The sequence below is a fragment of the Sceloporus occidentalis genome, unplaced genomic scaffold (genome assembly GCF_023333645.1).
Source record: "Sceloporus occidentalis isolate IW3139 unplaced genomic scaffold, rSceOcc1.0.p SCAF_58, whole genome shotgun sequence".
NCBI classification, from domain to species: Eukaryota; Metazoa; Chordata; class Lepidosauria; order Squamata; family Phrynosomatidae; genus Sceloporus; species Sceloporus occidentalis.
In genome coordinates this window covers 245,451-272,909 of record NW_028317038.1, presented here as the reverse complement: position 1 = coordinate 272,909, position 27,459 = coordinate 245,451, and the positions used below count along the sequence as shown (strand labels likewise).

Sequence of the window (27,459 nt, the reverse complement as noted above, 5' to 3'; positions counted from 1 at the left end):
CAAACATAATAAATACACCGAGTTACTGGATCCAAATCATTATGGGAAACAGAATTAGATCGACTGAATATTTACGCTGTGTACAAGGGTTGGTTGGTTGGTTGGTTATCATGCATAAACTGGAGATACTATAACATTTTTAGATTACTGCCAATAATAAATCCCTATGACACCCAATTCCTACCAGTTGAAGTAGGTGGGTTAAGTGGAAGAACACGGTCAAGTGGTCCAAATGCGACTCCGGAACCACCTTCTTTTAACCCTGGAAAACGATTACACCCAATTAAAAGGTAAACATAAAGGGCTTGAAGGGGTCTTGTCACTTATTGATCCTTTACAGATGCTGAAATCAACCCAACCCCCTTCAACACACACTGTGCTGCACCCAACCCAACCCCCCAGCAGCGTGGACTTCCTGCACCGTCACCCCTGTGCTGAAAGACTGGATTTTGCTGCTTTGCTGAATTTGGCAATGGTGTGACCGCTCCCTTCAGATAAAGTCATTAAGTAGTTAGCTAAAACAAAAAAAGAGGGGGAGGGTTTGGGGAAAAGTCTTGATAAAATGGGCTTTTGAATGTGTGGCACATTAGGAGTCATTTCAAACTTTTTTTCTTTTTTAAGAAAAATACAATTTTGACACAGGGGTTGGAAAAATTACTTAACGCGGAACCATAACGGGTACAAACCCAGGCGCAAAACAAATAAAACATGGGGTTTCATCGCTGATCTTGCTCCAAAGCAACTGATTGTAAAAACAGGGTTCTAATGGAACAAAACTGGCAAAACCTCATCAACCCCAAGACTTATGATTAACGCATTCTGTGTGCCGATTGAAACTAAGTACAGTATTTATTACATTATAGATATATATACATCTATAGTTTCATGAATGTACATCATTATAATATATATATATATATATATATATATATATGCGCATCTACCTCTCAAATTAAAATACTCTACTACTCATTGGCGGTTGCCTACTCGCATAGTATAGAAAGCAGTCTTAAATTCACCTTTATGTACAGTCATCATAACAACAACCAACATTGAGATTTCATTTACGTAGCTGTTATTTATATATATGTTAAATGAAAGTACTGATCTCCCATGTATCTCTTCTCAGTAAATGTGACAAGTGTCAAAGCAGTGGAACAATGTATATATTTCTTTGCAACAGAAAGGCACATTTACAACAATTGTTCTAACATTTATGTCACCTTAATAGCCACTGTATCTGGTTTATTAAATTCTTATTTGCATTCATTGTAACATCTCCCCTACAGCAGATATAAAATCCAGGAGTGCTGAATCTTAAAAATTCTGGCATGAACTTGCTAAGGAGGAGCAATGCGTAGATTCTATAATGATTGACATTCCAGACCAGAACATATTGACAGTAATTATCTAAAAGTGTAGACAGAACTATATATATATGTTTACATGTATATATATATGTGAGTGTGTATGTATGTATGTATGTCTAAACACAACACCTGTCTGTAGTTAAATGTGACATTCGGAAATGACGTGAGCAGCAGATGTAAACTGCAGGCCTCTGACGGATGGGAATACCTCCAACCTGTTTTTGCTAATAGATCTATATGGACAGAACAATTCCTAACAAATCGCTAACAAATTGTACAATGGAACAGGTTTCATTTTATGTTCAAAATATGCCGCTGGGCTATCACTGTCTACATACGACTGCCCACTGGCAGCTCTGACCAACGGGGGCTTATGTGACTTATGGGTCGCTATTTTGGTCATGGCCATTATTGACAATGCAGAAAGCCAGCCGCAGGGAACCTCTGCTTTGCTTATCTCCAATTTACAGCACAGGGTTCCAGATTAGAAAACAGATATACAGATAAAGGTTCTTCTTATTCAGAATATATATAAATACAGAGATAAACCTCACAGCGATGGCCCTGATTTGTAGTGGCCCTCATATGACCCAGCATGACCTTCTCTATTGCTTTGAAATACATTGTCCTAACCCTAAAGGGTAACAATTAACTAATTATTAATTTTACATTAATAGTATAGACTTATGATTAGATGGCCTGGATCTGCCATCAAATTCGGTGTCTATTTTAATTAATTTAGGTAATTACAATACACATCACACTTCCAACACAACTTTACTTTCTTGTACATGTAGAGAAATGATGTGGCAACAATATCAGTGACGTGTATGGATGTTCACGGCCTTTTCCTGCTTGAAAGACATCCTACTAAATTTATACATTGCTAATACCGCCCTTGGTTTCAAGGTTAAGTGTAAATTGTATTGTTCTTGCAACCCTAATTTACGTTGATCCGTTATCTTTAAACAGGGCAGGATTAAAGCGGTGAAGATGTCATGTAAATGAGATATTTGCATCAGCATAGGGCATTCTGTGGGGTAATTGTGAAATAAAACAAAAGGAACCGTCAAGTGCAACTGCATTTGTTTCGGAACTAAATTACATCTCAGGAACTGGAAACATCTGGCAACTTAAACAGGAGTTTTGACATTTTGCCGCACAACTCTAATTTCAACCGTTCAATTGGGATATTAAGTGGGTTCACGCTGTACATGCATTCACCAGACTGCTAGAATGCTATAATACACATGGATTAGTTTTGCCAGCTCCTGTATTAAAATGTAGCCCAAGAAAATAAAAAATTTAAAAAAGGTAAAAAAATACAAAACGCAGATACAAGTACAGCAAAATGTATCAATACCATATATGTACATATCCATATCCACACACATACACATTACAAATGTTATTACACAAACATTTGTTCTGTTTGTATTCAGGTTATAAGAACAAACCAGTAGAAGCCAAGAGTCACAATCGCGTTATTCCGTTCTGGGTGATGGTGTATATCAGCGGGTACATACCTTCCCATGTATCCATCTGTTGCCTGTACGTGTGTGCTCGGGTGCAGCCATGGAGCTGGGCAGGTTACCATGCACCCCGCAGCATGATGGGGACTCTCCTGTTGCTAGAGCTGCCTGATCTAGTCTGAGGGCTGGAAAGGACAGGGACCCTCTCTCTCCCAGGTCAGTTTACGATCTGGTCATGTGACCACACAGTTCAAGCCCTAAGGTCAGCAGTGGCCTGGGGAGGGGGGGTTTATTGCCCTGTGGTTATCTAAGTGGAACTGATCACCCTCATTCTCCCTGGATTACTATAGTTCATGTCCGAGAGCCTAAACTTCTAACCCCATCTCCTAACAATATAAATATGTATGAAATATAATCATATAATAAAAATATAAAATATACATTTATAAACACAATCATGCTACATTCCTTACAAAGCACACATCAAATGAATACATGAGTTTTCTCATTTTATATAGGGAATAGGTTACATTAGACATATACAGTATAAACCTGTATTATCTATAACTATCTGTTATCACTGTAGATATTTTATTTATGTTATTTTCGTTACTGTTACTAAGGGTATAATAAAAAAAATAAATTCTTAGTGCAGAAGTAGATTTAATGTCTAGGACACAATAATAAGAATCGGGCTCTTATACAGTAAGGATGAGTGATGTGTTGGTGAACAGTCCTTCACATTCCAGATCACAAACATGTTTCAGGCCTTTGTTTTCACTGCTCCTGGAATTCCTTAGTGATTAATCACAGGCACCAAGATTCTCATTAGCATAACAGTTTACTGGACACTATCATTACAGGCCCTTATTAACGAACCTACAGGAATTACAGGCATCCATGCCAAAGGACCCATGGCTTAGGCTGCCATAATCCAACGCTCCGTCGGCACATTACCTTCCATAACGAAGAATTTTCATGCACTCAGAGAAACGCCGGCCGAACGATCCTACCTGGCCATCCTTACAAGTCTACAATCTCTGGACATCATGCAGACCAGATAGGCAGATTGGGTGCTTATGCTGATGAGTAGTGAGCTCAGAGATAAGGAGCTTTTGGCATTTACATGGAAAGGGCTCTGCTGGAGGCTGAGGAGGGTCCTGAGATCAAGAGCATTCAGTCACAGGGGTAATAAATACACCCCTGCCAAAAGTTCATCAAGTTCTATAGTGTAAAACAAAACAAATGTCATGTATCTTGACCAGGTCAACTTTTCATCAGTTTGGTGAAAAGAAAATGTGTTTATACTACTTTTATCATGACTTATAGTACAAAAGGAACCAGACATCTGTGTTACTGAATTCCCAGAAAAGAGCTAAACACAGCTCTAATCACTCATATTGGATTCGGATTTTTGGAAATGTAACTCTTTCACTGCCAGAGATTACTCATAACGCCCCTTCACAGTTTGGACAATGCAAATGGACCCTTTAATGTAATCGCCTATTGTGACAAAGGAAAAAAAAAAGAAAAAGAGTAGGACAGGAATTTGCGTATCTATAACAAAAAGCCATTATGCAAATTAACCAATTGTTGTGTGTTTGTGTTTGCGTGTTTACTGTTTGCATCAGTTGCTAGTGTCTCGGGTTAACGCTTCAAGTTCATCTCACAAACCCACTTAGGTTCCATGAAAATGTCAGAAATAACTAGTGATCTTGACATTTTGATTTCTTCAGTACAACAAGTAGATCTAAAATCGAAAAGGAAGGCGGCACAAAAACTAGTGAACACTATATCGCAGAACAAGAACATTAAATACTGGCATATACCTTGTATTCAAATTAACCTCTTATAAGACTTATAATAACTCGTATACACTAAATTAAAAAAATAAGATTGTTGCTTTTTTAAGCAAGTCAATGGGGGGGACACCATTTCCTTTGCACTGCAGACTTCCTGAGTAGGAAGTGAAGACTGCAGTGGAAACGATAAAAAACAAATATATAACAAAACAAAAAATACATAACACGAAAAACTCTGTAAAGGAAGGTAGATACAAGCATAAAAATTTGCACTAAAGAAATCCCAATAAATAAATAAATTAAATAAAAAATATTTGTGCCTGGCCAGTCTGGTCCCAATTTTGGGCATTAATAAACGCATTTCTGTTTTTCCAGAGGTCCCCCTTGTCACTGTACACATTACGTTCTCTGGTTGCTTGACTGCTGGTAACATAAAAAGTCATAAATATATAACTAAGCTTGGAGAGAGTATAAGCTTTCAAGCAGGGTCTTCTTTCCCTCATGTGTTGTTTAGTCTTAATTTCAATTCTAGTTTTGTCACATCCCTTGGATGTACGTATTGTAAGACGTGCTGTGTAATTTGTTGTCGCTATATCATAAAAAGAGAATTTTCAAGTAGAACAGGTTTCCAACGAATACCCATACTCCCAAACTCAGGCGATATTTGTTTCCTCATTTAGAACTAAGGTATTGACAACTAATGTCAGGCTTACAGTTACTACAATGGGGGGGATTAGGCTTCAACAGGAGCCACTGGATTTGCAACACTATTCATCCTCTAGATGAAGTTGTCATTATATGCTGGCAGGGCTATATATTCACTGATGTCCCGGAAAAAGCCTTTCCAACATAAACATCAGAAATGCATGATAGCAGATGTTAGGATTTTGTTTTTTCTTTGTGACATCATTATGATGCAATTATGTTGTGCAATTATGAAGGCATTATTTGAAGATCTTTAAACACAAAAAAAGCGATGTTTATGATCTTGTTTTGAGGTCCGTGACATCATCATACATTTTTGAGTGTGGGTGGTCGTGTTGTACAGCACTATGGAATATGATGGAGCTATGCAAAACAAATGATAAATAATACTGTACTACTGAGGAATTTTGAATGGAAATTTCCCAGAATGCCAATTGGGACAATGTCACAAGATGTGGATTTTAGCAATCAGTATAGATCCACATGGACCATTTCATGGACAGCTGACTTAAAGGACCCACCTGCTCCTCCATGTCTGGGAGAAGAAGCAGCTCTGTGTTCTCATGCATTCAACTTTTTGATAACTTAAAGGGGAAAAGAGTAAAAATATTGTCCCTATTAACTGAAAACATGAGTCTAACATCTAGTTACCTTGTAAAAATATTCTAAAACAGGCATTATGGATGGAGTACACTGGGCAGCTTGAAGCCCTACATCATTTCACATATGCACATTGGACAAAAAGGTTAAAGGAGAAGAGGGTTGTCACATAGACTTATGAGAGGTGATAATCCACAAGCAGCTGTCTGTATACAATTAAGGAGTGAAGGGGTCAGGTGGGCTCTATGGAGCGCATTCTATTTTTATGCAAGAGATATAAACACTAGCGTTTGGTCTGACTGGCCATGTTTGCCCACGTGAGATTACAGCTGTTAAGTGTGACAGGACCTGATATAACTACAGAAGCTAAACTAAGCAGGCAAGAGGTTGGAAAGGGGAATTACACCATAATCTGTTTTACAGGCAGGATAATATTTATAAAGAGAAATTCTGGGGGAAAAAATGCTATATCTGGGAAAAAACATCAGAGCAGCCAAGTGGACGTTCATGGAGATTGCTTAACAGTTAGTTCTTTTATTGACTCACTTTTTATTAATGTGGCTGCTTGTGTTCTTTTGCATCACTTTAAGCCTTTTGTGTGGTCAACATATGCAGAACCAGACCAAAGACATTTTGATTCCAGCACGGTACACAAACACATACAAAAAACCCTAAATCACACCTCCCGCGTGTTTTTTTTAAGGAAATCAGACTGTATGTATTGGTGACTGACACTCCATGTATAACTGATTTAATAAATACATTTTTAACTTATTGTTTTCTCTAAATGACTTGGGAAAAAAGATGTGTTTACTATGACATCATCATGCTTTAGAACATTCTACATTTAATTTAAAAAGATAGATGCTAGTAGATAATCATGAAATATCGGCGATAAAAAAGGGAAAATGTGGGGTGGTGAAGATGAGATATATAAAAATATCCTACTGTCTAAAATGAGTTTTTAAGGGATTAATAGAGTCTTCAATATATATGTATTCTGCATAATCAAACATCATCTTGGTTGTGAAACATATCCAACAGAACAGGCACAAAGGTTCACGGTGGCCCCATTTTGGTATTCTGGTACCCTGTTGACGACTAATACTAACCACATTACTTTTTTGCTAGTAAAGGAAACTGGAATTAGGTTAGTAATGTCTTATCCCTGGTGGTCCAGTTGATTCCTAAGGAGGATCACCTCCCCTCCCCCATTAAGCTCTCCTAATGATTTAGGGCTCCTGGGGATTTCTCTCCCTCTTAAGGAATGATCATAGAAAACTAATTGGATTGCTTTATCCTATATAACACCAAAATAATGTCAAATCTTTAAAACACAATTACATATTTGGGATAAACACAAAAAAAGCTTGCAATCGGTATTGCATACCACCCAACAGGCAAAGGGTTAAAGCATTTAACCCCTGCTTAAATCCTGAATATTCAGACCATTCAATTATTTGATGCATTTTTATCCTAATGTCCTTTATTCAAATGCATAAATTCTTACTGTGCACAGATCCCCTTTGTGGTGTCTGTGAGCGCTTGGGAGGCATCTGGATTATAATGACAGAGACAAAGTGCGTTTTAGAATCTGAAATGGATTCATGCAGATTCTACTCTCCTTTAAAACAAAAGGCACTGGGAGAAAATAACTTCTTTGCCTACACCATGGCATGTGAAGGTAAGCGATCATGGGCTTTTTTAAATTTAGATTTAGCCCCCAAATGGTACGTAAAATACTTTGCGAAGTTAGTTTACAGATTTTACTTTATCAAAGTTCTTATGTTTGAAGCCGTTTCGTTTTTTCAATTATAGGTATTCCTGGATTGGCTACAGTTTAGTAAATTTGGGTAGATTACGAAGCCATTACTCTTGTCATTCATGTTTATCTCTGGACGCACAAAACCAGTATTATTTTTCAAATAGCATATATCAAATAATCTAGATATGTGTTTTATAAACCTTTATTTATCATAAATTGAAAAATAAGAAATTTTCAGAAAAAAGCAATTATTGCTATAAAATCAAATAAATAATAATCAACATCTGTACTTGATACATAAAAAGTTGATACAATTATTAAAGTGTAGAACGAAACTATTCGTGCGTTTAATTGCTAATGTTTTTGCTAATGTACCACATGTCATTTTTACCAATTTAACGGTTTCCTGAAAATATTCTAACTCTTAGCCAGGACATGGCTAACCAAAGGATGTAGATTTGGGATCCATTAGTGTAATAACAACCCCCTTTCCCTGCAGAGGGAGAACAGTATTATTATTATTATTATTATCTTTTATTTATATAGCGCCAACAATTTACGCAGCGCTCCATACAATACATATATTCAAGGGGTATGACAAGACGAGAATTGACAGAATAAGACAAACCGATACATTAGGTGGAGAGAGCCCGGCTCGCAAGCTTACAATCTAGTGATGTGTTGGACTCTGCTAATCCTATATTTATCTCACAGATTGCTTGTAAGGTCACATGAACTGGTACCGGGAGTTTAATGTATAGGTTTAATGTATACAGTAACCCATCCCTTTAAGGAGAAACCGCCTCTGCCCCCACTCTTGAGTTACTCATCCAGCAAAGCTCTTTGGTTAATCAGGACATCTTTACTGTATTTCTCGCCCCAGGGCAATTACACGATTCACAAACTAGAGACCTAAGCTCACTAGAGAAAGCTGAAAAACTGGCCAAGCCAAATTCTGAAGCATTTCATTAACCCATCTATTGGTCAGCAAGAGTCCGTGTGACAAAAGGAGAACAATATCATATGATACCAATGCTTTGAAACATGATGACGTGCAGCATTGCTCTTAATGCTGTAGGCACAATGGTTATGACATAAGAAGAACCAAACCTGATTTTTAACCACAGGCTCACAACCTGGTTGATTTTAAAGACAATCTAGCAAGGATTATAGTTATGTGTTTTTTGTTGCAGCCCATGAAGAGGTTTGTGTGTACTCCTTATCACGCTTCAGAACATGAGAACATGAGCGAGTGAGGGACATATTAATAAGCATAACTGAATGATTGCCTGTGGGACTTAAACTGATCATCGAAGTGCCTTCTATTAGCCCATAAAATACATTAGAAACGAGTGGATCTCCCTGGCAGGCTGGTACATTTCTTGCAGGATAAAAGTATCAGGAACATGTAATATGTATAGCTTGGAGGAGAGAAAAGACAGAGGAGACGTGATAGAAACGTTTAAATATATAAAGGGATTTAATGTACAGAAGGGACATTTATTTCAAAGCATGAGAAATGTTATAACAAGAGGTGATGATTTAAAACCAGGCGGGTCAAAGGCTTACATGTAATACAAGAAAATGTTACTTAGAAGGTAGTAGATAAGTGGAACATAGTCATCAGAGATGGTAGAGGCTGGTACAGTAAATTAATTTAAACTAAATTGAGACCAGGTGATAAGGCTATGGATGCACACCTCTGCTCTATACATAACTGAAACCAGCACCTTCTTATTCAATGAGCAAGATGGACATTTGCTCAGAAGGAATCATTAAAGATTGCCCCTTTGTCAGACTAGTTTCCAGGGAGAATGAAGGATGCACCTAATTGTCATTCCAGCCAGAGGGAGCCAGAACTCTGCATCTTTCAAAGCCTGTAAGTCACCTTTGTTAATATGTCATATTCTTTCATACTTTCACTAGGTATTGTATACAATAACTAAAAGAAAAAGGCAAAGTGTGGAATGAAAGAACAAACTATTTAAACTCAAACATTTATCATTCACAGAAAAAGTAATAAGCATAGTATGGCCACTGATTTATTGTTTGATGGAAAGCAATGGTAATTAAAGCCAGCTTCAGTTTCAGATTGAGAACAAAACTTGAGAAACCCTGTTTATTTAATAATTTTCATTGTGTTTTGATCCCTATTGTTTCTTCTCAATACTCAAAAGCCTAAAATGCTGCATTTATGGGGTTGTTCAGAGAAGTAAAAAACATAAAACCAAATTACCTTTCTCTAGTTGACTTTTGCACAACCAAATTAAAGTTCCATGATGTGCCACCAGAGGGCAGCATTTACCACACTGCTTGCTCCACTAAAGACAATATCCTAGTTATTGCTCTTTACAATAGATTCATAAAAATTTGGGTAGGGTCTGAGAACCCATGTATTACTAGTGTTATTATTATTATTTGTTATTGTTTTATATAGTGCTGTCATACTTTGAACATACATCTGAGTGATATAAGATTTCCATCTAGGATTATAAACTTGTGAGCAGGGCCCTCTTTACCCAATGTATCAGTTTGTTTTACCTAGTCTGTCAATTCTACTTTTCTCATACCCTTGGAATATAGGCATTATAAACTGTGTAAGTGGTTGGATATATATATATATATATATATATATATATATATATATATATATATCTATAAAGACTGAAAGGTCATTGTTAAAATAAAATTAAAAAAAGACATTAAGATAATATCTGATCTGTTTTTATCATAGTTGAGATTTTAACATGGAGAAATCATTTGAACAACACATTTGTTTTTGTTTAGTTTTTTTAACAAAAGTTAATTCCTGCTTAATTTTGTGCAAACAGGGAAAAGAAAAAATGTCGGTGCGCTAAGCTAGTCACAGGCTCAAATACCGTATTTGCTCGATTATAAGACGACCCCCCAAAATCTGAATATTAACTTAGGAAAAAAAGAAAAAGCCTGAATATAAGACGACCCTAAAGGAAAAAAGTTTTACCAGTAAATGTTAATTCATTAACTATTTTTTTTAAATAAAAGCTATGATTGAGAAAAATATTTTTTTTGTTTTTATTTCCTTGTATTTTCCAACCTGTCCCCCAGTTACGCACATCTGCCCCCAGGCTTGCCACACCAATATGGCACTGTGGCCCATGATATGCCTTTTAACCCTCTATATGACACTGTGCCCCATGGTATGCCTTTTGACCCCCTATGTGCCACTCTGCCTCCAGAAATGCCTTATACCCCTATATCCCATTCTGGCATTTAGGGGGTTAAAATGCATATTATGGGGCAGAGTGGCATATAGGGAGGTATAAGGCATTTCAGGAGGCAGAGTGCTCTATTAAATGCCCCCTTAACGCCACTCTGCCTCCTGAAATGCCTTATACCTCCCTATATGCCACTCTGCCCCATAATATGCCTTTTAACCCCCTAAGTGCCAGAGTGGCATATAGGGGTATAAGGCATTCCAGAAATGCCCTATGCCCCCATTTAACACACACACACGCACACACACACACACGCACACACGCTTACCGGTGCTTCCAATTTCCTGCTGCCGGAAGGAGGTGGAGTTCGCAGCGGGGGTTGTCTGCGTCCGTCGCGGATACCTTCCCCGGCTGTCAGAGGTCAGAGTTCCCCGCACTGGTGCCGCACCGGTGCGGGGAACTCTGATCTCTGACAGTCGGGGAAGGTATCCGCGACGGACGCAGACAACCCCCGCTGCTAGCCACACCTCCTTCCGGCTGCAGCGGACGTTGTCTACGCGAATCGCGTAGACGTCAACCTGCTGCCCAGGCAATACAGCAGGAAGCAACGGTAAGTGGGGGGGGGAGAGACAGGAGGATCCAGGTCCCCTGCAGTGGTGCGGGGGATCTGGATCTTAGTCTCATAATCAGACCTCTATTTGAGGTCTGATTAGAAGACGACCCCGATTAGAAGACGGGTATTTTTCAGAGCATTTGCTCTGAAAAAAACCTCGTCTTATAATCAAGCAAATACGGTAATACAAATGTGTAATACGAGGCCTCGTATTATACATTTGTATTATTTGAGCCTGAGACTAGCTTAGCGCACTGACATTTTTTCTTTTCCCTGTTTACACATATTTGAGGTTGTTGGCTCCTCATCAGTCTGGTTGCAGCTTGCTGTCCAGGGGTTAAATGGGAGGAGGTTTAATTGCACCTCCCCCAACACATTAATAAGGTTTTGGTAGCAGTATAAAACTGCTTTGTGTGCCCACTATGTAGTAGGTTCTCACCCTATTGAGAGTGTGCCTTGACGTGGCGGGTGAGCTTAATTATGCTTTGGCCAATTCATATAACCAAAACCTCTCATTTATATTATGTTTATATATTTGTTGCCAACTTTATTAGGGTGAGAAGTGCAGACAGTTTTTGTTTTCTGCTTAATTTTGTGCAGAAAGACATGCAGGCCAGTCAATTATTTGTGGCATTTGCTATTGTAAAATATACATATATACCGTATTTGCTCGATTATAAGACATGTTTTTTTTCAGAGCAAATACCCCTCGTCTTATAATTGAGGTCTTCTTATAATCAGACCTCAAACAGAGGTCAGACTATGAGACTATGATCCAGATCCCCCGCAGCGCTGCAGGGGACCTGGATCCTCCTGTCTGGTAACCTCAGCTACTGCTGGCACTTACACCGGGTGTCTATCACAGAGCACCGGCGAAAGCGCGAGCAGCAGCGGAGGTTGCCTTAGTGGCATATAGGGGGGTATAAGGCATTTCTGGAGGCAGAGTGGCATATAGGGGGTTAAAAGGCATATAATGGGGCAGAGTGGCATATAGGAGGGTCTACGGCATAACTAGGGGGGCAGGTTGGCAAATAAAAGGAAATAAAAACAAAAAAATATTTTTCTCAATCATAGCTTTTATTAAATATGAAAAAATAGATTACATGAATTAACATTTACTAGCAAAACTTTTTTCCTATAGGATCGTCTTATATTCAGGCTTTTTCTTTTTTTCCTAAATTAATATTCAGATTTTGGGGGGGTTGTCTTGTAATCAGGGCCGTCTTATAATCAAGCAAATTATATATATATATATATATATAATTTAAGTTGGCTATTCTGAGGATCAGCCAAAGATTGGAACATTTCTTATGGTTCAATTAAAGGATTGCTACAAGCATTTAGCAGCGAGGGTTGTGTTTAAGTCCTTTCCTGCTGTAGCATGGTTCCTTCCTGCCAACCTCCTGTTGGAAAATGGCTGATGTAGAAATCCCAAAATTGCAACAAGCTGTCGTAAGCTAATTGAATTTGCACGAGGCTGGCAACAGTTTCCTCTGGCGGTGAATTGCAGAACAATCGCAGCTTTTTAAAGGTGGGAGAGGGGTAGACGTGAGGGTTACACAAAAATCTTGGGACCATATTTAGTCTGCTGATCTCCCATATAGAATCACATATCTCCAGCACACCATATGAATTAAATGTGCAAATCCACATGAACACACACGCTCACACACACACGCTCACACACTACAAAAATGCTTGCCCTTCAGTACAGGCTGCACTAAATGGCTCATTTAACATATCATGTTAGCACACACCAGTGCATACAATAACATCTTCCACCCAGGCCTACCTCAGCAAGCTAACCACATGGGTTATTTAAAGGGAATATGGGTTAGAGGTTAAAAGCCTCTGATTTTGCTTTTTCAAGAAACCAGATATTTAGAATTTCCATGCACATTTGTGTGTATATATATTTGATATTATATATTATATAATATTATATATATTATATGAATTTAAATATATACACATACATAGAGACATATCATTACAATATATTTTAACCTATGGAGCTCATTATGAAAAAAAACATGTTGTAGCATAAGTTAAATAAATATACAAAACCAGTTAATGAGTTGGGAACCTTGATGAATCATTTAAGTGAAATAAACAATGTACAGTCTGTTTTTGAACTTGATAAATGTAAAATTTCTTTCAGGGTGTCATTTTTTCTATCAGTTTTTTTTTTTTTTTCCATTATTGGGATTTTTAACCAACCTCCTCCTGTGCGCTGCAATACTTTTGGAGATTAAGGAACTACCCAGAAGCAGGCATTTGGTGTGATTTTGAGAGGTATGATTTTTCAAAATGTTCATATGATGAAATGCAGGGCCCTCTTTACGTAACGTATCGGTTTGTCTTATGCGTCTGCCAATTCTAGTTTTGTAATAACTTTAGAATATATGTATTGTATGAAGCACTGCAGAAATTGCTTAAGCTGTATAAATAAAACAATAGAACAATAAATAATAATAAATATGATAATATTATTTATATATGTTACAAGTTTTATATGATATCTGGAACCCAATCCAGACATAAAAAATAAATAAATAAATAAATAAATAAATAAATATATATATATATATATATATATATATATATAAAATCAAATAACAGATGGAATAAGTATCTTGTGATAATACCTTTTTTATTGGACTAACAGAATTTTGGAATGACAAGCTTCTCAAGTCTAAAACATTTCTCAATTTCAATTTCAAGAGAAATGTTTTAGACTTGAGAAAGGGAGATATTGATATTGACACCACTGGACTAATACGGCTACAACCTCTACTATATATATATATATATATATATATATATATATATATATATATATATATATATATATATAAAGACTATTGTTTTATTGAGACTATATACATACATACACACTTTATTTATACTGTGTATGTATGTTTGATATGATGGCGCTATATAAATCAGTTGTAATATAAATGCGTTCTCAGATTAAATGGACCCGACCGACTCTCTTAGTGTGCATACAGTTCTCCGAAAGCTTTCTACCCTGCCGCAGCAAAAGGGGATAGGTGGTATGCAGATAATCAAATTAGAAGAATAGAAACATTAAAAAAACTTACAAAAAAATACTTTGAATTAACAAATATGTTTTTAATTTAGAAATGACTTGTCTTTTGTGTATGTAAAGCGTATCACACGCTGCATGTAATGTGTATCACGCGACGTATGTAACACTGTAACGTGTATCACACAATGTCAGGCAGTCCTACATACCCTTTATGACAAATCTATCTGATTCCGGATTTCTTCTTGAATATTTAATTTGTATTTTCCCATGTGTTCGACATATTTGCAGTTCCTTTGAGGGTGGTAACTCAAAACACAGAATTTCTTATTTAAAATGAAAGATCAATGGTTTTCTAAAACAATATTTTTTAATGGAGCGAGTGAGACGTTTCAGAAAATAAATAAAATTTTTGCTTTTCCTTGCTAGACTTTCAATAAAATATTAACACCCAAAAGTTTCATCAGAATTTAATGACTTGATCACTTTGTGTGATGCATCTTAATATCAGATTTTTTTTAATTTTTTTTTTAAACAATTGCGAAATATACGGTTTCAAAAGAAAGCTGTGGGGGAGGGGGGAGAGAAAATCTACACATGTAACATGATCCTTGTTTAAATACCAGCATATCTGCATGTCTAGGGGATTTCATTTGTAAAAACAGTCTTTGCTTTGGATGTGGTCTGTCCGATACCGAGACAGAGAAAGGATTTAACGGCAAAGAGAAAGGAGTGAAAATAAGCAGATGCTTTTTTGAGGCAAAGATACAGACTTAGATGGGGAAACACAACTCTTTACCATGGGTTTTCCCACAGGGGCTCTGGGCTGTCTTATCTAAAATGTAATCATCTGTTTGGCCCTTAACTTTGCTTAAAAAGGTCTTAGACAGCTTCAATAGAGAAGATCCACGGGCTGCACTGATATTCTCTTTGATATTCTACGTCTGTTTGGTGACGTAGAATATAAAACATTTTCTATGCAAATTCATAGAAAATGCAGAACATTTAGAAATGGTCCACACATAGTGGAAAAAGTGGCTTTAGAAGTAGTAGTGATGTAGCTTTGACTTCAAATGATTTATGCTTTGGGAGAGATTGCTAGTGTCGTACTTCACAATGATGTCTGACGGATCAAAAGTGAGTATTCTCTTTAGAGGATCCCCATAAACCAGGTCATAAACTAGTGTGACAAAGCGGAGATCTGCTCAAGTTTTTGGGGAGACAATCGACCTTAGAAGAGTCTCTTGAAGCAAAGGCAGAGCTTCCGCTTCTTCTGTTGATGGCCTCATTAGCAAATCTCTACATTATTATAGTTTGCGATCCCTCGGTTATTCTTCATTGCATTGTCCCCCTGCACTTCACTGAATGATAAGGTCTTTGCTTTGCGGCAAACAACTGCTGCACTGACACTTCTTATAAAATAGTCTCCCTAAATAAAATGCTTGGATCATTAGTATATTTCTCATAGTCGCTACATAGAAAGGTTGCCTAATCAACTAAATTGAGGACTTCCCCCTCATCACCCTAAAATCCTGCCAGAAACAATAAACACGATTCGCATATTCCAGGTTGTTACAGGCTTTCGCTTCAGTTCCATTGCTCATCTCCCCACAGGTCGCACCGTGTTACATCAGTCCTTGAGCTCTGAACGCCGCTATTGGTCGGACGGATCTTGTTTCCTGCTCGCTGCGGGTACATTGTTGCTCTAGATCTGTCAGTTTGCATCAACACCTTCCCCACTCATTGCCTACAGAAATAACAGCCCTCAACAAGGCTGCACAAACCATTTCTGCTGCTCCAATTACTCCCTGACATAACCTCTTTTGCTGCTTTTTTGCCTTCTATAACCTTTCTTGCCAGCGAAGGTTTTGTCAGAACATGAAGTATGTGGTAAAAACTTACCCAAGGACTTTTATCTTAACTTACATTCGAGAACATTCTACTCGGTTGATTGCATGCCACTAGTGGTCTCATAAATTCTTTTTTGATCCTGTCTTTACAAATCAGCAATTGATCAATTTTACATTACTACTTTTTATATAGAAAATAATCAGAATTATAAAATTATATAGAATATTAGATTTAGAACACCAGCAAATTTGTACAAATATTACCACAGAAGACTGAAAAATTGACAAGAAAGAAAGAAAGAAAGGGCCCTGTTATTCGAAGCTTACAGTCTATTGGAAGGGTTGAGGGGGAACGAGACAGAAAGTAAGGAGAAATGACGCAGAAAGTGAGGAGGGAATGAGACAGAAAGTGAGGAGAGAATGAGACAGAACGTGAGGAGGGAATGAGACAGAACGTGAGGAGGGAATGAGACAGAACGTGAGGAGGGAATGAGACAGAACGTGAGGAGGGAATGAGACAGAACGTGAGGAGGGAATGAGACAGAAAGCGAGGAGGCTGCTTGGAATGATTTGATTGGAGAATGATTTGATTGTAGCGAGGGACCTCATAAATAACTGATTGAGGCAATATTCTGTACAAGTGTTTTATGTTTGGGGCAGGCTGCCAGGATTTGAACATCTGCGACCATTATCAGAAACATTTTTGTGTGTTTAGAAAGCATATAATCCATTTCTGATTCCTTTCCTCATTTTGGTTTGATTATAGTATATTGGACAGGACTTTGGGGTATATTCAAGAACCTTTACTCATTTGACTATGCATTATACAGGGCCAGAGAAGATCTTCCTACAGGCCTAGCTGACTGGGGTTGGCTCGTCATAATGTATAATGAAGTCAAAGAGATGAAACACAACTTTCCTGCAAACTCTTCTATTAGCGCTCCCTTTAGTGAACATTGCCAAATGTGATTTGGGTCGCTCTACTACCAGGCTAGTTGGTAGCATGGGCTTGCAAGGTGCAGCCTTTCCCTGTACATTCAGGACTGAGAGGGTTGCTTCATGACTCATGACTCTCTTTGGAAGTCCTGGAAATTATTATCCATGGTATACAATCATATACATAACCTTAATACTTATCACTTTCAGCGAGGGACAGGAAGAGCATGCATTGCATAGCAACTACCCTCCGGCCATATGTGCCACATGAATAAGGGAACCATCCTATATTGAAATTAAACTCCGCTGTGGAATATGTTATCACATAACAACAAAAACAAATATGGGAGAATATGTTGCTGCTCATGAAAGTTTACAATCTAAACAATTGCCTCATAATACATAATAATAAAAAAAAAAAAAACGTAGGACCCTTACACAAGGCTGCCCCTTGTATGGAGATCCATGAACAGTAAGGTTATGTTCAAGAAACCGATGACATTTGTTGTTTCGTCATTTTTTTTGTACAAAATAGAATAAGTAACGCGTCGAGAAATAGAATTCTTGTTGAATCAGTCTGGCAGTATTTGTCATGTTCTCAATATATGAATATGTTTTTGCTACGAAGTCTAATCTCTTTCTCAATTGGTAAAACGCTGGTATTTATATTAGAAAAAGCCATTTATATGCCAGCAGTATAGACAAAGACACGGTGCAAAACTGGATACGTATTAAATAACAGGTTCCGTATGGATATGTAGGTCGATTGGTTCAGTTGAAGAGTTCATGGCTGGTACAGTACCATCCAGATTTATCATCTACTTAAGATAAATACTCTTGTGGTAGAAACAAGAGGAGAGTGGACAGGCTCTGACAGTTTAGCATATTAATCTCCCATCTCAGCAAGGTCCATTTGTTTTACCCTAATCCACACTAATCTGCCCAGCACTGGGTGGAAAACGCAGCATTTTTATTTGTGAATGAGGTTTGACTGCCTGCATCCAATTCCTTGTGGCACAATAAATACATCTCTGTTACACAAAGGGAAGCTGCTCAGTGATGGATTATTGATTATTATATATAGCGACATCATATTCCGCAGCGCTGTACAATGGGTAAAATAGGACATTACAAATAGTAATTACAACATAGCAATTTGATTTACAGAAACATGGGGTGAGGAAGGCCCTGCTCACAGGAGCTGACAATCTAAGAGAGTTATAGGACCCGCTCAGGCAGATGACGTGCACTCTAGGCTATATTCTTAATATTAGTAATTACAGATATTTCAGAAAGCAAACGTTCTTTTTTTTTATTCTATACCCATCTTTAGTTGAGCTGGACGAGGGACTCAAATACACTTCAATCTGCCTATATGTGATTGCAAACGTATCTGTCTATTACCGGAAGATTCCAGGAGGTCAGCCCAACTGCTGGAAAGCTTTACTATTGCAAATACAAGAAAAATAGTATACGCTTGGCAAAAGGGAATGTGAGATCAAGTCACAAAGACTACAACAATCTAATATATAGTTATCATGACTGCCCAAAAAAGAAAATCAGAAATTTTATTATGTACCTTTTAGGGGTTTTTTTGTTTTCTTTTCCAAATCACCCGAGTATGAAAGCCATTGATGGTATCAGATAACATTAACGATAACATGTTGAAGGATAGGTATATAATTGGTAGCATCAAACAGTATGGTCAACTCACAGATCCCAGATATACTCAATAAATTAGTTTTCTCACAAAGAGCAGGACTTTATAAATGAAATAAAAAGTTGCAGACGCCAGGTACACAAGGCTGATGTGAGAGGCCTGGAGAAATTCTGTGACTTTACATCTTCCCAGCATAGATATTTCACCAAGGATCTTGAGTTCTGACCCTGCAAAGCAATCAAAGCTTCTCTTTGTGTTTCAAGCAGATAAATGCACTGTGACCTACTTTGGGAGTCTAGGTTTTCCCATAAAGAATAACATGGAGATAAGAGGGGTTAGGAAAGAGACTGAAAGCGCTTATCTCTTCGTAGAGTTAAACCCCAGTGTGCCTTGGTGGGAAAGGGTTAAGTACTCAAGACCTGAGAATCTTCACAAGGAATTTCTAATATTCAGAAACAGCAGGAGACCGACAAAAAAAGGTCTACAGTAAAAAAAAGAATTATGGCTGAAAATCGATTAAGAATCAAACAAAAAGAGCGAAAATAATCACACATAGGCACAATAGCTACAATTTGCCCTTTAGAATTTGTCTTAATTAAAATACCAGGATCTTATATTTTTGTGATTGTTATAACCAACTTGATGTATGCATCTTGAACGGTTCCTGATCCAAAAAAGTTTCTCGTTAGAATATGACAATGCAGAACCTCACAGTATTGGAGAAACCCTCTCTCCCATTGGCGTTCCTATACACAAGCACAGTAAAGACCACCATAATCTGCTTTATCATTCCTTCCCCTGATGGCGCTGGTTCAAAGCCCTTTTCACTTAGCTGATAGTTGCCTCTCATCCCCCTGACATCTCTTCACACCTAGACATGAAATTCCCAAAATCACCTGAGATGCAGATTTTATTTAGTACCTCGAAATTCATAATCTGGGTCTTTGTATAACTTCCAAAGACAACTTCAATATGATTCATTTCTGAAAGGTTAAGTATTAACTAATTTTACTTAGTATGTTAAAGGGAATCCATGCTTAGATGCTTAGATCATGAAAATGTCCTTCTGCTTAAGCCAACATTGTTGATACACAATATAAAACACCCCGGAGTGGCCATTGAGGCTAACAGTTCATTTTATGTTATTATTTTGTGCTGCTCCTATGACGAGTCTTTCAGATTTCCAAAGGACTAGATGATTTATCTTTTAAACTATAGTAGGAATAACTATTGTGAAAAAGGGACAAACAGGGCTTTTTGAGTACATAAGTTTAAAAATATATTTTTTTCCTAAAAAATATTAATATCAACTAGGGCTGCAACTAACGATTATTTTCACAATCGATTAGTTGGCCGATTATTTTTTCGATTAATCGGATAAAAAAAATGAATGTACATTTTTCATTTATTTAAAATAATTTAATAAACAAATGATGTTAAATACAAACGCAGAATAAAAAAAAACCTGATAAAATGCATTTCTTGTCTTTATTTCCCAACCAGCCCCCCCAATTTATGCACATTTGAGCACAGGCTTGCCACGCTGCCTCCCAGACATGCCACTCCACACTGCCTCCCACATATGCCACTCCACACTGCCTCCCACATATACCACTCCACGCTGCCTCCCACATATACCACTCCACGCTGCCTCCCACATATGCCACTCCACGCTGCCTCCCACATATGCCACTCCACGCTGCCTCCCACATATGCCACTCCACGCTGCCTCCCACATATGCCACTCCACGCTGCCTCCCACATATACCACTCCACGCTGCCTCCCACATATACCACTCCACGCTGCCTCCCACATATACCACTCCACGCTGCCTCCCACATATTCCACTCCACCCTGCCTCCCACATATGCCACGCTGCCTCCCACATATGCCACGCTGCCTCCCACATGCACATTTGAGCCCAGGCTTGCCACGCTGCCTCCCAGACATGCCACTCCACGCTGCCTCCCACATATACCACGCTGCCTCCCACATGTGCCACTCCACGCTGCCTCCCACATATTCCACTCCATGCTGCCTCCCACATATACCACGCTGCCTCCCACATATGCCACGCTGCCTCCCACATATTCCACTCCACGCTGCCTCCCACATATACCACTCCACGCTGCCTCCCACATATGCCACGCTGCCTCCCACATATTCCACTCCACTCTACCCCCACATATGCCACTGTGCCTGATACGCCTTATACCCCCTGATACACCACTCCATCCTCCCCAGACATGCCACACTGCCTCCCAGACATGCCACGCTGCCCTCCCCACATATGCCTTATATATCGTATAGCCTTATACCCCCAGATATGTCACTCCATCCTCCCCAGATATGCCGTATACCCCCAGATATCTCATAGTCCCCTCAGAGTCACAGACCTGTTCGCATCACACTGACACCATACTTTTATAAATAAGTACTGGGTTAATCTTCACTGCCCCCAGGATTTAGATTCCCCTTAGTTTGCCCCCCTTTACCTCTAACTGCGCCTTAAGTTAACTTTATTAAATTAACCCTCAGTCCTCATCATTAAATTAACACTAAACACCCCATTAACCATAACTACCCCTAAATTAACTCTAAATACCCCATCAAACACAACTACCCTAAATTAACCCTAAACACCCAATTAACCACAGCATCCCCTAAAGAGCCCCATCAACCACAACAGCCCCTAAATTAACCCTAAACACCCCATTAACCACAACTGCCTCAAATTAACCCCAAACACCCCATTAACCACAGCTGCTCCTATATTAACCCTAAACACCCCATTAACCATAACTGCCCCTAAATTAACCCTAAACACCCCATTAACCATAGCTGCCCCTAAACACCCCATTAACCATAGCTGCCCCTAAACACCCCATTAACCATAACTTCCCCTAAATTAACCCCCACCTCCCCTAACTTTCAGCAGCCCAAATATTAATGTTATACTTTAATTAGTTAGATGAGTGTCACAGCCATGTGGTTCTGGCCTTCTGGGAGAAGGAAGGGGCGGGGCCAGTTGTCACAGTGATTACAGGGAGGGGCTGGTAAGTAGGAGCTGCTGCTGTGAGTCACTGAAACGGTTTATATAATGAGGGGTATTTTTCAGAGCGTTTGCTCTGAAAAAACCCTCATTTTATAATCGATAAAAATCGATTCAACTAATCGATAATGAAATTCGTTGGCAACGATTTTCATTATCGATTATAATCGATTTTATCGATTAGTTGTTGCAGCCCTAATATCAACATATTTTTCAACAAGTACTCTTGGTCACAACTATTTTGCTTCATACACTACATAACCTTCAAATGAATCAGGTACTAAAGTTGTAAGCTCACAAGATCAAGGTCTCCTTCTGTATCGGTATATCTCGTTTTCACTTTCCTCCTACTGTATAAGTGCTACAGAATCTGCTTGTGTTCTAGAAATAAAACGAAACGGGGTGTGCTAAAGTATCACCTGATCCAGTTAACTACCCCATAGGGTACTTTACGTTCAGACTATCTATTACACAGGATAAGCATCCAACTCAAACTTTATTTTGTATGGGCACCATGGAAGGCAAGAAGGAAACTTACCAATTTGTAAGCATGTTCAGTTGCGTTTAGCTCATGCCCCATCTACTAGGTATTTGCAGTTTAATATATTTTATAAAAGGGTCACCAGAGGGATCCCTCTACAGAACTCAAACATAGATAAATGAGAAGTTAAAATTAATTAAACATCTATCTTGGCAAAATTAACTCTGTTTAAGCAAACAAAGGAAATCCCTCCCTATGTCTAAGTTTTTACTCCACGTATATTTATTGTCTTTGTATATTGTTATTTTCTGTTCTTATTGTATATTTTATCTTTATTATTGTTCTTTTTTGTACGTTGATAAATTAATTTAAAAAAAAGGGTCACCAGAGGTCTTCATGAACAGGGCTGCTTGTAACCTATAGCACCCCATAAACTGCAATGGTTAGTTTATGCAAACATTTTCATTTCAGTGCACAATACCAACATTTTAACATATGCAAGATCCTAGGTGTAACAAGCAGACTAGTGTGAGATTTACATTCAAGAATTCCTCCAACTAGTTAAGTCAACGTAGACGTGGAAGGCTGTGTTTGAAGGCAGCAGAGCTGTTTTTAATAAAGGAATCAGTAAAAGAAAAACAAAAAAACTTCCACTGCATTGGACCGTTTCCACGTTGCAGTTTGGGGATTCTGGGTTACGATGTGAACATTCTGGAGGAGTATTTTTTGTGGGTGGACTAACAGAAATCTCACGTGTTATGAGTGTATAGATCTTAGCATTACATGACCTGCCTCTTCCCCCCCAAAAAAGGACTGCTGACCGAATCATTTTTTCCACTATGGTACGAAGGTTCTTATGTAGAGAAAACATATAGAGACAGACAGCTTTGTGATGGAACAGAAGTTTCATGCCTGGCTGCGATGTAATTTTCCTTGACATATTGAGTCTATGGTTTTGCCCCCGGAACTCTACAGCTGTGTCCTCGTTTTTATATGATATTTTATCTCTCAAATCCCGTAACAGCACTGCTCCTGCTGTTAAAGGCCCAGCTATTTGTTTGTCTTGCATATCTTTACTGGCCAGCATTAGGATTATCACATGCAGCAGGTTGGATCTGAACAAAAACAGAAACAGTCGGCCGCTACAATATGAAATGTCTTAAATTAGTACACACAGGGTTAGTGTGGCATTGGTGGAGTATTTACCCCCCATATTATCAAAAGAGTAACCCGCACATGCACTCCAACGTCACACACAAATACCCACACAATCACTCTAACACCTTACACTAATACCCACTCACACTAGCATCATACACTAACACTCTATTTGCTCTTCACCGTCACTCCTCTCTCACCCATCTACACGGCAGCTCGCAGAGCTCTTTCTCATAGATCTATAAATAAAAAAAGTGCATTCAGAGGGCAAGAAGGTAGAAAAAGAAGGATTATTATATTAAATGGTATTTATGGGGTGCCAGCAGATTCTCTAGCGATTTGACAATAAAGGAGAATACAAATATATATCTTTATAAACTGACAATATACAAAATTGACAATAAAATAAACAAAAATATCATCGTCTTTCATTTTTGATGATATATATAATGACATAAGTGAGGAAGCCTGGCTGTTTAAAGCTTCATGCTTTTAAAAGCATAAAATATAGATAGCACAACACCTACTTCTAAACATGCAACAATTATTGGCATTTTCCTTCACACGTGAGGTTTATGGTAAAAACCTGTGTGGGTACAATAGAAGCATGGTAAAAGAGTGGGTATTCATCTCCATTTTGCATGAATAATTTGTAAGTAATTATTCTACTTAATATCTGTATTGGTACATAGGGGTCCTGTTCTACTTTATGACAACCAACTATTACTTTATGTCACAGTTACTTGTAACCTACAGGCTCAGCCGAACCATTTTAATCAGGAGTGTTTTCAGTGGGAATCAAGTGGTTAAGCACGGATGTCGTTTTAAGAATGTCAGTGAGCGGACTCTTACCATCACATACTTTAATCTGTGGTTTCAGGGGGTGGGAGCGGAGTGAAGCTATACTTGGCCACAAGGTGAGACTGTGTATGTGGGAAAGTGGTGTGAAAATGGTAATTTATGGAGCCGTTACAGATGCATTGAGGTGATGGAGATGCAAGTTCTAAAGGTCCCCTAAATGGTGGCATATACAGCGATACTGATTTATAGCATTTTTAACCAATGTTGTCATTTTTTCAGCGACCAGTGAAGAAAACTATGTGGCGCCTGGAACATAAGTCTACGTTAAGGGTGAGGTGCCAGAAGCACATAATGGGAGCATCACAGCATATGTCGTGCTGCAGGGGACCTGGATCCTCCTCTCTAGCGGCCGGTGAACGTCTGCGCTATGTGCGCGGACAACCTCCGCTGCTACCCCACACTTCCGCCAGGACTTCTGTGACGGAGCACCGGCATCACGTGACCTTCCAGCGCTGAGCCATAGAAGCCCCGGCGGAAGTCCTGGGTAGGAGCGGAGGTTGTCTGTGAGCATCGCACAGACGTCCACCTGCTGCCCCTACTTGGCTGGGTATAAGGCATATCTGGGAGGCAGACTGGCAAATATGGGTGAATAAGGCATATCTGGGGCAAAGTTGCATAAGGGGTATAAGGCATATCAATGGGGCATAGTGGCATACCAGGGAGGCAGAGTGGAATACAGGGGTATAAGGCATATCGGGGAGGAGCAGTGTGTCATATCAGGGGGAGCAGAGTGGCATTTAGGGGGTATAAGGCATATCTGGGGGCAGAGTAGCGAGCTTTGGGGCAGATGTGCATAACTGAGGGGGCAGGTTGGCATATAAAAGGAAATAAAAAGAAAAAAAAATTGTTCTCAATCAGTTTTTATTAAATATGAAAAAATTGTTTTCATGTGAATTAATATTTACTAGCAAAACTTTTTTCCTATAGGGTAGTCTTATATTCAGGCTTTTCTTTTTTTTCCCTAAATTAACATTTAAATTTGGGGGGTCGTCTTATAATCAGGGCCATCTTTTCTTTCTGTAAATGATATGATACACTGCTTGTTACCCAGTGTTCAGTGCAACAGAATACATAAATCAATGAAGAATAGACTATTTAATAGTTAATATTTTTCATAACATACAAAATTTACTTTAAAACGGGAACATTATAATGGAAACCAGTTACTTTTTATCTTTGTTTATGCAACAAAAGTAGCCATATTGTATCTTTGGGTCAAATTCTGAAGTTTAAGTGGCAGTTTAAGTGGCGGTTCCGGATTACCTGTGTGCTTAAACGCAGCTCATCATGAATGCAAATGATTTGTGTCGTATTTGCAGGATGAACGCTTGAGTTCCGAGCAAAACAAGCCAGCTGCAAAATACAGCACCATTTGGTCAGCTTATTCCGCCATTTAAAAAACACACAGGGGCCCAAGGCTTGTGGGGCTAATTTATCAGCACAAAACGGCCAGAGGCAAAATTCTTCTATCGTGCCAAAAGCAAACCCATCTGCGGCAATACAGGTGGGTCTTTTCCCATGCCACGCTCTGGGCAGCTGTTCCTTTTGCTTGGCATACTTCGTATTTAGCCCTGTATAAAAGCACCGTTCCTAAAGGCAGATGCACTGTGGTATGAAGCATAAACACAGAGACCACAGAAAGGAAAATGGCCCAAAAATGCATAGTTTGACAGACTATTAGCATGATTAGAAAGAGGACAGGCATTGTAACAGTGTGACGTTTTAACAGCATGCACGAAAACAACAGAACGACAGAGGAAGAAGTTATTGTATTGGCTGTGATGCTGCCCTAATTAGCACCAAGACAACATGTGACAGAATGTATTGCGTGTCTACGGGGTTTATTGACTAACACGAGTGGTTTTAACGCCCTTTCTTTACTATTCAATATGATGGGTCAACATGGGCAGGTTTCTCCATCAAGAGGACCTGAGCTGACCCTGAAAAATGGGTGAGAAGACCCAGGTTTACCTATACATTAGCTAGGGCCACCAAGGCTCCACCAAGCTCGCTGGGATGGACCTTCATAACGAAGTCATGGAGCTGAAACACAATTCTCTTGCTAACTCTCCTGTCAACTTTCTCTTTAGTGAACCTTGTGAACAAATCCTAAGACTAACAATCATGTCAGGATGTGAAACACCCCGCAGGACAACTAGGACACCCAAGGCCTTTTGGCGTGATGGCACATTTTAATATTAAGCAGGCCGGTGTTCCAATGGCATGTACAGGCTATGGCTGGGCTCAATTCTGAACCAGGCCACACATATAGGATCCCCAATTCTACCATCTAACTGACATAATGGTAATGAATAAAAAAGTCAGAATTTCTTTTATTGCCTGGATCATGTGTATTTGGAACAATGTATCCAAATGTAATACAATACCTATACTTGTTCACATATATATTTATATTCCAACAAATATGATGCAGTTTATTTATCAGAGTGAAGGCCATACATTACACCTGCCTAAAACTTTTGCATATTACTCTATATAATTATTCAAAAACCTTGTCTCTTGCACGCATCAGACTCAAAGCCGTCTTCATATACCCAGACGCAGTTGCGTGGTAAATAAAATATGTCTGAAGACATAAGCACTCTTTTTCAAAAATATCAAGTGGTTTATTCACACATATCACTAAGAGACCTTTATCTTGAGATTATATTTAGAAATAGATAAAATAGTATGGCTGTTAATGCAGGAACAACTGTTTGTGTTCCTTTTATCACAATACCGATAATGGCTATTTGTACGTGATTAAGGGAAATTTAGATCTAAAGCTCCCTATTCAACATACCTTCTTCTAGAATGTAAATAGCCAGTCCACTTGGCTTGCACTGATTTATATAGACATTTTATTGGTATATGCCCATGTGTGTTT

The 27,459-nt window shown here is 38.6% G+C and overlaps 1 protein-coding gene across 1 annotated transcript in view; it reads right to left on the bottom strand.

The window, feature by feature from the left end:
• The window catches only part of LOC149287600 (nuclear receptor subfamily 6 group A member 1), an 83,896-nt gene that overhangs the window by 19,097 nt on the left and 37,340 nt on the right, over nt 1-27,459 (bottom strand). Inside the window, exon 3 of the mRNA XM_089492642.1 lies at nt 185-262. Coding sequence (XP_089348768.1) covers nt 185-262 — 78 coding nt within the window. The remainder of the gene's footprint in view (nt 1-184; nt 263-27,459) is intronic.